The 12,102-nt window shown below is 37.0% G+C and overlaps 1 protein-coding gene across 3 annotated transcripts in view; it reads right to left on the reverse strand.

Moving 5' to 3' along the window:
* galnt13 (polypeptide N-acetylgalactosaminyltransferase 13) overlaps positions 1–12,102 on the reverse strand; it is a 59,491-nt gene that overhangs the window by 31,051 nt on the left and 16,338 nt on the right. For all 3 annotated transcript variants that reach the window (XM_032568281.1, XM_032568279.1, XM_032568280.1), the window contains 6 exons: positions 10,974–11,140; positions 9,566–9,773; positions 8,190–8,360; positions 7,417–7,534; positions 4,637–4,817; positions 2,211–2,350 (listed from right to left, as the gene is read on the reverse strand). In XM_032568281.1, the coding sequence (XP_032424172.1) occupies positions 2,211–2,350; positions 4,637–4,817; positions 7,417–7,534; positions 8,190–8,360; positions 9,566–9,773; positions 10,974–11,140 (985 nt within the window). The remainder of the gene's footprint in view (positions 1–2,210; positions 2,351–4,636; positions 4,818–7,416; positions 7,535–8,189; positions 8,361–9,565; positions 9,774–10,973; positions 11,141–12,102) is intronic.

Raw genomic sequence — 12,102 nt, forward strand, 5'->3', positions numbered from 1 at the left:
AAGGTGAATCTGCCTCCTTGCAAGTTCATTTCCTTACTTCATATCTATTCACTGTAATTTTCCCCTTCCTACTTCCGCTGCATACATTTAAGGAAATCATTATTTTTACACATGTGCATAAACATTGTTTATCACTTTATGCTCATAGTCAAGTATTTTGATGAATTACAGAGAAAAAGTAATAGATAAAAGTTTGTTAAGATCTTTTAGTGGAGACAATTACAAATGTAATCATGTCAATTCAAGTTTTCTATGCAGCTTTGAGAAGTCTGGAAAAGTATGAAATTTTATTGGAAGAAATAAAACCAGATATAAATGTGTACATTTACATGGATGTTTTTGTTGTCTGAGATAAAATAAATTTTACATCTAGATGACATAATTTCTTAAAATTTCATCACATCGCAACTTTAGATAATTTTCTAACCCACTGATCACAATTGTATTTGAATTACTGACCATTTTCCAAGGACCATCTGACTCATTATTAGTAGTACTCCTGGTAGAAACCTGTAGTTTTTTCATGACGCATGTTACATCCTCCTTTTATTTTCAGTCAGTGCAAGTAAATGGCAAAGTATTTCAATTTATCTGGTATCCAGTTTTTAAAATTATTTAAATCTGACCTCAACTGTAAGAAAGCCAGTCCACACATTTCACTATGTATACATGTAACATGTACACAAAATTTGAAAAAATGATGAAAGGTCTTTCTTCTAAACATGAGCTTGAGTCCAACTTCAACCCATAAGAAGTAACTATAACAACTCACATATTGACAAATATTGGGTCAAGTGGCTTCCATTTACTGCACGATTTTCTTAAAATCCTACATTCATTGTGATGAAGAGGAACTGACTATATTCTAAGCTTAATATGCACAACTAAAACACCACAATTAAGAAATATAAAACACAACAATTACAGCTTTTACAGAAAGGCTGACAGTGTGTTATGGTAATTGGGACTCAGTCAGAAGAAATCTGGCTCGGGGGGGAGGGTGACAGAGAAAGAGTCAGCACTTTTACAACAGGATGACAGAGCAGCACTGATGAAAATCCTCCCATCCCCAGCTGTTGGAGGATTTCAAGTTCTTTTCACCATAGGTTCTTATACTGACACTACTTTTTAAATAGCTAGAGGGAGACATGGCTCATGTCAGTTCTGCCTCTACCCAGAGCTGCGCTGGAGTAGGCATGCATAAAAAACCAAATCCAGTTAGTTAAAAAAAAAAACTTTCTTCTTGAGTTAGCAGGAGTTTGAGCTTGTATTATCTTGCTAATGCGATGGTCACATTCTTGCTGCAGATCAAACACTTACTCCTAGAGTCTGCTATCTTTGCAAGAAAATAAATAAAACATTTTTACTCACCAAGTAGAGATCAGATAAATTGATACATAAGCCTTTCCCCACTCCCTCTGTACACAGAATAACTCTGTAAATGTCTCAGATCAATATCGGCTGTGTGGGCATCCAAGCAGGACTTTGTTATAAGTATTCAATACAACAGACTGAGTATGGCTGCTTCTATCTTATTTTCTCCAGCCTTTCTCAGGTCCATATAGCTTTGCATTTATCTCTCTGTAATATTGTTTTTCTGAAAACACAGACATGCATGGTATGGTCCCAATCAATCATAAAACAACCTAAATTTCAATTCAAAATGTGAAACTCGTGTTTTATATATAATTTTTATTACGCAAGAGTGAGTAGTTCTAGAAAATTGAATTACGTAAAACCACTAAAAAATGATTTATAAGGAACGCAGAAATCTTATTTTATGACCTGCAGAGGACCGCTGACTTGAAATTTGTCCAGCAGAAAGTCAACTGACACCCTGCGAAGAAAGGCAAGCCACAAAAGGTCACTGCTAAAGAAGATGGCTGAGTAATGTAACTTTGTATACTAATGGAAAGCTTAGAGGAAGGAAAAGGTGTGGCAGGACAAAGTGCTCAAGCAACAGAGAAGTCTTGAGAGGAGTGTAAAGAAAAGCCCAATCAAAAAGTTAATTTCTGTCAGTAATTAAAATGTGAAACTAATACACTGATTTCTGTTTTGATGATTATGGCTTACAGCTAACAAAAAACAAAAATATTTTTTCTTTAGAAAAATTACACTTTCAAAAGATATTCTTACATCTTGAGAAGTACCTGTATCGGACAAACGGTAGGACAAAAAATAAATAATAATATGTACAATAGCGCTCATACTTCACCAAGTGAGAAGTATCTTCTTGGGATCTGGGAGTCAGGGTAGATGTTCTCTAGATACCAGGAAAATGGTTTACACTTCAAGGTCTCTCGGAGAGCTTTGCGGGAGGAGACGTCTCCGTAGTCCACCCGCATCACACCTGCAGGAGTCAACGGAGGAGTTAATCACATTTATCAGAGAGTGTCATCAAGTTGACTTCATATTTTCCCATTGTGAAGCAACTGTTCTGTTTTCTTGCAACACCATAAAGAAACACCAGAGGGCCTTTTCTCACCAACATGCCACAGCTCTGTATAAAAAATTGTGCCACGATGTTAATCAGGGAGGGATTTTCTCTTAAGTTATACATAATTAACCTGGCCTCTTGAGTCCATTTTGCACATACCAAACAGCAGCACTGTTTAGGTTAATGCTGCTCTTAGAAACGAACATCATGCTGCCAAATAAAAACAGCCTGATATATCAGCACTGTTGAAACCGAAAAGAAGGGACGGATTAGACAGCAACTGGGCACAGACACAAGCTCATCAAGCAGATGGTTTGTCTTGGAGTGCCTCTTGAGGAGTCATAGCTCGTGTGCAGATAGATGCAGGGTGGTAATTTATTATGAAAGAGCTTGATTGCAATGAGGAGAAAATAGCACAATTTACAAAAACCAGCCAAAATGTGTGACCAACAACAGTGCGCTGCAAAAACTACCGGTAGTCAAACAGCAACTAAACAAAAGGACATACACCTTCAAATACCAACACATGCTTACCATTTAACATAGAAGAAATATTTACAGTGTTTAACAAAAGTATTCATACCCCTAGAAGTTGTGTCACATTACAACCACAAGCCAAAATATTTTATTTATAAGGCATCGAAGCTGCGAAGAGGCCCAGGGCACCTCTGGAGGGGCTGCAGATATCCACAGGTCAGGTGAGAGAATCTGTTGATAGGGTAGCTGTTATGCTACACACATTTGGCCTTGGGAGAAGAGTGGCAAGAAGTAAAGCCACAGTTAAAAAGAAGTCCTACAAAGTTAACTTAAAATTTGCAAAAGGACAAATACAAACATGTAAATGTAGATTCTGCGATCAGATGAGACCCCAAAATGGAATAGAGTGGAATGGTTCAGACTAAAGCACATTTTTGTGTTAGAACAGCCCAGTCAATACCCAGACCTAAATCTAGTTCAAAATCTGAGGCAAGACTTGAAATTTTGATCACTGCTCTAATTTCAATTGGTTGCAATAGTTTCATTTATTGATGTCAGAATAAGGGGAGTCAAATACAAATGCACACCAGATTTTCATTTTTTGAAAATGTTGGAAAACATGTCTCTTTTTCCTTCTACTTAGTCACACAGTATATGAGTTGGTTTACCACATAAAATCCAATTCCAGTGTGTGCAACACAGCGAAAGCCAAATGTCTGCAGGTTGTGACTACTTTTGCAAAGGACCGTAGGAGGCAGATAATATTTTGGAGAACCAGAAGCTTCTTTGATCCTAAAACACTCTGCTAAGAAGGAAAAAAGGAGGCAATTACACTTTTATTAGGAAGGCTATAGGGCTCTCCAAAAATGAGGCAACACGGCGTGCTCTTCTGTGCCAATAAGTGAGCGCTGGCAGCAGCAGCACAGCTCAGATCATCCTCAATAATGTCCAGGAGGAACAGAGAGGCATTGCTGGGCCACAGCGCACAGCAAAAGCCATCCATCACAATGCTGGCTCTGTCTGCACACCTGCCCGTGGAGAGTCCTGCCTGACCGAGCCGCAGAGAAGGTCACAATTTGTGGAGGAAGATCCACAGATTAAGGATGATCCCTTATAGGTTGGCAAGCCATCTAGAACACTTAGCCAGAGATTTCCGGAAAAGTGATTTCTGCTAAAGGGTAATCACATTACTGAGACAACAGATGGAGGGGTACTCATCTCTCAAGCTGCACAGCCCTGTTGCTCTAGTTTTTCCATATGCGCCGAAGCCCTATTGGAGAAAGGACCAGTTTTGACAAATTTCTGAACTTGAGTTCACGAGAGCGCTTAAAGTGTGTCTGAAGGCAAAAATGAATTAGCCTCCTTTGAAGATGACACAGCAGCCTCACATTCCAGCATATGAGCAGAGAGAGAAATGTGAATTATTAAATGGATGAAAAGAAAAGGACTCTGTAAGAGAATAAAATAATAAAATAGACCAGACACATCCTTTCAGAGCAATTTGCTAAATGTAATATCAGCAAGCCCAGAATGGATCGGTAATGAGGACGGTCCGTATCTGCTTTTAAAGAGGAATGTACGCTGAATAAAATATGAAGCAAATCCCTGACTCCTCTGTAAATTCCTAAAACCTTAACAGTGTACGTCATTTTTAAACTGTCTGAAACGTACTCTTCTATTATAAAAGTGGGGAAAAAAACATGTAGTCGCAAAGATCTATACCTGGTGAGATGATATAAAAGAAGTCTTTGAATTCGTCCATCCAGACTTCAGCCAGCCGTCGGTTGTTCTTGTTGATGACTTGGCCTGTTCCTCCAGGAAAGCTGTATGGAGTGGCTTTGCGGAAAACATGCCCCACATGTGAGCATGTTATAATTTCCAAGGATCCACCACACTGCCAGATCTGGGAAGACAGGGATTTATATAAATGAAAAAATGAGTTTGTAGAAACAGTACTCTCTGCACTGAAGTAATTTATTAAATAAGCAAAAATTAAATGCATCGATTAAGGCAGCAGCAAGATTTCACAATTAAAATTTTAGGAATATCCAACTTTTGAGTACATTTATTAAAGGACGAAAAATGAAAAGATAAAGATGATTTTTGTTCTTGCTACATCACTGGTGTCCCAACAATTCCTGTAAACGAAATGGAACGGGAGGTGAGTTACGTTCATTTGTAGATTCATTCTCAAAGTAATTCAAAGTGGTCCACAAGAAAATAAAGAAAATTCAGTAAAAATAAAAAACAGGAAATATTGTGTAAATTTAGAATCAAATTCAAAGAAAGAAACACTAAAATCTGTAATTTAAACAAATAAGTAGCCAAGACAAGAAGACATTTTTGACATCTATGGGAAAGATACAGAAACAATGTTTTCACTTCTGACTTAAACAGTATATTTGTCAGGATCTGTGTTTTCCTGTGTGTTTAGAGCTTTTCTGTGTCCCTGAGTCTTTGTGTTGTCCTGTCTTCCCCTTGATTGTTTCCCAGGTGTGTCTTGTTTCTGTGATTACCCTCCCGTGTATTTAATGTCACCTGTGTCTCAGCGTCTCGGTTGGGTCCGTGTCAATGTGTCTTGTCTATGCGTGTAGCCTGTTTCTACCAGTGCTGAGCCCTAGCCTTCCACTCAACTGTGCTGCCAGGTTTCGTGGACTTTGGAATTTATTTGAGCCTATTTTCACCATTAAATCACCATAATCATCTCATCCTGGGTCTGATGCGTCTGCCTCACCACCTCTACATTGCACTTCATGACAATATTTTAGAATGGGAATTATTGGGAATTATTCCAATGCTGAAGATGATAAAAACTACATGTTGCCTCTACTTTTTAGTTCTGGTCAAGACAGCTGTGTTGTTAAGGACTGCCCTAGTATTCTAGCTTACAAATGGCAAAAGACACAAGTCAGTGCATCTGTTTAATTTGTAGTAGATCAAAAGGTTGAGAAGCTTTTTATTAGTAATGCATGACTTAGCATCCTGAGGGATAAATGTGATAACATTAGGGTAAAATTTAACTTGACATTCTTCAAAATAGGTAAGATATCATAGCATTGTAGCCAAAAGCCCAATTAGGGACAGACATAGCAAATTAGCTTACACTACAATTGTTCAGTATTTCTTAATACCAAACCCTAAATTTGTTACAAACCTAAACTTGACAACCCAAAAGTTCAGTTTGATATTACCACATAAAACTATAGCTGGAAAATGTTAATTTTACCAAAGAATTAAGATTACATTGGTTTACATTCAGGCTATGAACAGGAGGTACAACTTCACAATATGACCTATTTTCATATTTCTGGTTCAATATTCCCAAGCAGCAGGAAGGAAGTTGGAGGGGAAAAGTAGAGCAACAAACAGCTGCCGATAGGCAGATTATGGTGCAACAACTCAGAAGATTGCAGAGGAAAAACGTAAGCAGCCTTCATTACTTTTTAATGCACCATTTTTAATGCATCAACTATAAAACAAACTTTACATTAAACACTGGAATTTTTCTACAAAAGAAAGGCAGTGGCCCTTAGTGATGAAACAGTTTCTGTTTGGAGGTTTAAAAAGAAATTGTCCAGAGTAGATATAGAGATATGGAAGCTTTGTGTAAAGAATAACAAAATAATCAAGATATTTTTTGCTTTTGTCCTTTTTCTTAGTGTTCTGGGGGTTGTTCAGGAAAAGCACACCGTAATGATTGTTTTTAACAACTTGCTGGCATTATTTATGCTTTAATGTCTTAAATTATTATGACATAAAATTTATTTAAGAAAATTCTACTGACAACACTAATTGAAGTTTCTCACTCTAATGAGTGGGAAAAAAATCCCACCTGAAGAAATAAGTGTTTTTAGAGAAATCATTGATGTTACAATTATTCTCACCCCTAACTATTCTTTAAAATATATCTAACTAAAGCCGTTTTTAATGTATAATGTAGAAAGTTTGAATTAGTATTAATGACTTTTTTTACGAGCATGGTTTGACGTACGGATCCACTTCTCGTAGTCACTCCTCAAAATGAGAAGGACAATAAGACATAACATTAGAAAAGCAGATGTGTGTTGATCTTAACAATAAATGTAATTAATACAAGAAAATGGCTACTCATCTAAAGCTGTCCATACAATTTAAGCAACATTATAAACATTTTAAACAACTGGAAGTATGTTTATCTTGCCTTACAGTGAGGAGCAAGGTGTGTGAGGTAAGTATGTTTCCATGACAACAATTTCTCCCCCATTTTGTACATATCTGTACCAGTGGAGCCAATAAATGACGAGAGCATGATATATCTCCTGTAGTATGAGGGATGTATGATATAATCTAGTGTTGACAGTGTTTGTGTAACCTTTCTGACTATGAGAGGGAGAGATGAAGGTTCTGCTCACCTCTTCCATATATTTTAAATCAAATATGCATGCAGGTAGGAGAACTTGCATGTATCCACTGCCATCAAGCAAGTCTGTTTGGATGATAACATTATATTCTCTGATACTCACCCTAAAAGACATTTCCAGGTTTTCTCCACCCCATATATCCATCCCCGGATCATAGCTTCCAATTTCTTCAAAATATGTTTTGTCTATGGAGAATAGCCCTCCTGCCATCGTGGGAGTCCTGCACAAAGCACACAAAAAATTATTGCCAAAAAACAAACAAGGTCTTTGCTGAAATCTTGCTGGATTATTTAGCAAATAAAAATAAGAGAAATTCAGGGCATGTAAGGACAGATTATTTATCCTTAGGTTAAATTCGAATTTTTTTCTCTCTTTGATAAAAATTAGTATTCAATCCAAATCAGATCATATGGATGAAAAGAGGCTACACAGAGGTATTTATTTGTTGGTTATAATGAAGAGGCACTGCTGCACCATAAAGCAGAGATAGGTTGAAAGAAATAATTTCTGAGAAATGTACTAATGTTTTATATCAACAAAAAATAAAAGATGTATCGAACTTGGTACGGAGCTTTGCATTCATGTAATTCAAAGTATCCTGTTGTAGCACAGTGAGGCACTGAAGAAACAATACAAACTAATTTGTTTTGCAAATTAAAACAAAGCCTTAGAAGAGTAACCATGTCTATCCTTTAACTCTGTGAATGATAATTTGTTGATGGGAATAAAGTGAATACAGATGAGAAGTTGCTCTTTTCTGTTAAAATGGGATATATGACTGAGTTTAATTCTTTGTTGTTTAAGCTGTGAAAATAATTTATTGAATATGTTCTTGATTCCAACTGTGGATGTGGAGGATGCATCATCTTCTGTACCTGACTGGAAGTGTTCGATCTCCTTTACGTCGATCCATCTCCCGCTGAGGAACTGGGTACCATCGAAAGTTCAGCTTCCAGTTGAACCCTCCATAAGTCATATCTGAACCCGCCATGTACTCAAATGTCTCATCGCTGATGACATCTATGATAGGGCACACCACTGCTCTTCTGAAAGACACAATTTGATAGTTAACTGCAACAGAATCACAACAAACAATGGGTAAATAAACATTTTATTTTAAAGTTATGACTTTAACAGACTAAAGTCTCAATGAGTTTTCTTGGACTGTTTTCCTCTTTCCTCACAAATTTACTAATTCATAAATTCAGAGGTCAACATTGTCAATTAGGTAAATTTGCACTTATTGTGAATTTTTAGCAGCACCATTTCATTTATGCAATGTTTTAATAATACAGTAGTTGGAGTCACATAATGGCATTTTCAAAAACCTCGGACAATATCAGGAAATGCATTATAGACACATCTATAAGATTAATTCATACTAAATATACATTTTAAGATGATGTATCTCTAGGCAGGTAAGGGGGAAAAAACTCCTGATGCATTGTAAGGTTTGTAATTTCTGGTTTGTAGTTTTTCCCATAAATAAAAGACAAAAATGAAACACGTTCTGTGAGTACTAAAATATACCTGTCTGCAGTTTACTTGATCTTTATTCATTTTTCAAATAATTTATTCTCAGCATTATCTTAATTGGTCAGAATTGTTTGACTTTTTTATGTGCTTTATGACTATTTTTATTCTGGCTCTTATGCTTCTTGTTCATCCTCATTCTTGTTAGAGGCCAATACATTAATCCACTATACATCAAACAGAGACTTATATTTATTTTCTTTTTTTTTTTAAAGATGAGCCTTGTTGAAGACAAAATAAACTCCCAGATTCAGGTAGATTTCATTAATAGGATATTTTAGAGATTTTCTGTTACATAGAACCAGTTGCTAGCTTTAGCTTCCAGGACTAAATCATTTTACAAAACAAAGACACCAAAAGAGTTATCTATTGCAGGTAAGATGTTTTCTGCTTATAAGTTCCCTTCAAAAATCTCCAACTTGCAGCTGTGTTAGCAGGGTTATAGAATGACAGTGAGATAAACACTCCATTGAGGCAACAAACCAATTATCGTCAAGTGTCCGGCTGACAGCTTGCTGTTCCAGTAATGTTCACATCAAGCTGTGGTTCAAGCACCTATTCATCTAACTGGTGAGTTAACCGCAGTATTAACAAAAAGTGTTTCTGGAGTCAACATGAAGGTTAAATTGGCTAACAGTCTCTGCTGCACAGTGACGTTCTACACTCATAAAGCATTTTTTAATCTCTCTCTGTCAGAAATCCTCATTTTGGCTCCTACCGGTCCTCTCTGATGTGAGCCAGCAGGGGCTCCAGCCAGCCCACTGTACACTCGCAGTGAGCGTCAAGGAAGGTGATGACTTGGCCTGTGGTTATGGCCGCCCCCCTGAGCCGGGCTCTGATCAGACCCGACCGCTGCTCCATCCTCAGAATCTTCACAGGAACCTCTAATGTTCGCACATAATCCTCCAGCTTTGCCCTTAAGAAGTCTGAAACAAAAACGGAGGAAATCAGCTGAACAGGAATTCAACTAGCGCTGAAGTAAAGTAATTACATTAGAAGATTATTCAGCAGCCAGCTGATAATCAGAAAATAACAGACAACATGAAAGAGGATTAAAAGCTTTTATTTCTAAACCAACACATTTAAAATGTAAATTGTATTTTGCAGCAAATAACATAATTATATAAGAATTTCTCATTAAAGGGAATTCACAAAAAAGTTCAATTAACTTGTGTAACTGTTGAATCACGCATTTGGCACAAACTATTTATATTTAAACAACTATACCTGCTTGTATTGCAAAATTATATCGGTTTAACTCAGTAGTAATGCCACATAAGAGCACCACATTCAAATAGGCACATTATGGATAACATAAAGAAAATCCTACAAATATTGCAATGATAATGATTTCTTTTTAAGATATGACATTTTGCCACGTGAGAATTTATGGGTAAAAAAAAAAAAAACCTTTCCATCTGGAAATCAGATTTTAGATCCAATGATAGAAAAATCTTGTTAAGAGGATGGCATTTGAATGACATTTCACTATATTAAGTAGAAGTCTGCGCTTGAGATAAGCGATAATAGAAGAAACTAAAAAAGAGCTGAACACACTCAGAAAGCTCAAGAGTCTGTTATCCTATTTGATATTAAACACATTAGTCATAAATCAGTAGGGGAATCGTACAGTCTAATCATCAATATTAATAAGTTTGATAGAGAGGAATGTTGATGGAAAATTAGCACAAGTGTTCTGACATTTCTTATGCATCATAATATATTATTCCGGGATACAGAGCAGTTCATTTGGTTCCTTTATCATTTTCTATCCTGCCTCAGTATTTCAGCTCTTGTTTTAGTCTCGTCTTGCAAGAAACCCCAAAAAGATCTCACAGCTAAAAATTAGTTGTGGAGCAAACTTTCCCCAGAGCGATGTCAGAGACTGGCAGATGACTCACTGAAGTTAGTACAGGTAACTTCAGCTACCTGCAAGGGGTAAGGGAAATCAAACAGCCATTAAAGCTAAGGGTGTCCTAACTTTTACCTTACCAAAAAATAAATAAATAAATAAAACATTTTACAGATATATCCAGGGTATGGATAAAATCCTCTTTAGCTTAATGTACACAACATGTCTACTAGATATTCTGAGGGAGGCTTTTGAGTCAACACAAACTACTGACCTCGCTCACTGGCATCATCTACCAGAACAATCTCCACCAGCAGGTGTCTCGGAGAGCGGTTGATGACACTGTGAACGGTCCGCAGCAGGGTGCTCCACGCCTCGTTATGAAACACGATGACGATGCTGGTGTTGGGCAGGTCATCTGGGTACACCTTGGTTTTACAACTGGCACAGCAACATAGACAAGAGAAATCGGTGGAATGAAGCCTAGACAACTGCATGCAGATGAGTTTTACAGAAATATAAAATATCAGAACCTTTCAAATGTGTTCATGCACATTTTTTTCAATTTGCAACCACAAATATCAATGTTTTCTCAAGACCAACATAATGTGGTCCCATAATATGAAGTGGGATAAAACAAGTCTTTCTTTCCTCACAATTTAAAATCTGAAAAGTGCAGCATTGAATAGATTTGATAAAGTTAGATCAACAACTCATTTGGATCCTTTGAGATTTCAAACGATCCATTGCCAATAGTGTCACACATCCAAAGGCATCACAGGATTTTTTTAGCAGAGCTGCTGAGTGAGAATAAATACATGTTATTAGCAGCTAAACTATATTCAATATAACAGCCACCAGCTAAATGTAAACATGTATCATTTTGCTGGCACCAGCATCAATAAAATCTTAAACTACTTGTTTAATACTTTGCTGTTAGTTCCACAAAGTAGTTTATTAAAGAACCTGAAAACAAAGTTTTGTTTTCCTGCTGCTCTTCAACACTGCCACCAGCGCAGAAACATTCTCACTGGGGGAGCAGGAAGAAGTAAAACCACTGTTGACAGCAGTGTCATCGTGTCCTTTGCTACATGTGATGTTTGCAAAAGAATATTGGTGAGGCAGTGATAAACTAGTGGATGTTATTGAGTAAAATATTCACTACATTATGACAGAGGAGCTGGACAGTGAAAGTGCAGTGTATGGCAGGAGGGTGAATGGGGAGAAGTGACAGAGGGTGAAAAAAGCCACCGATGCAGACAGCATTGCTCGTTCAGTCCCGTCTATTCAACATGACAGCGCAGACTGACAGAACTAGGCCAGGAGGTTGCCTTAAAGAAAAAGTGTTATTGCCCTTCACAGATAACTCTGTCCCTATCTGGATTATTCTCACTGTATAGCTG

The sequence above is a fragment of the Xiphophorus hellerii genome, chromosome 7, assembly GCF_003331165.1.
Source record: "Xiphophorus hellerii strain 12219 chromosome 7, Xiphophorus_hellerii-4.1, whole genome shotgun sequence".
Lineage (NCBI taxonomy): Eukaryota > Metazoa > Chordata > Actinopteri > Cyprinodontiformes > Poeciliidae > Xiphophorus > Xiphophorus hellerii.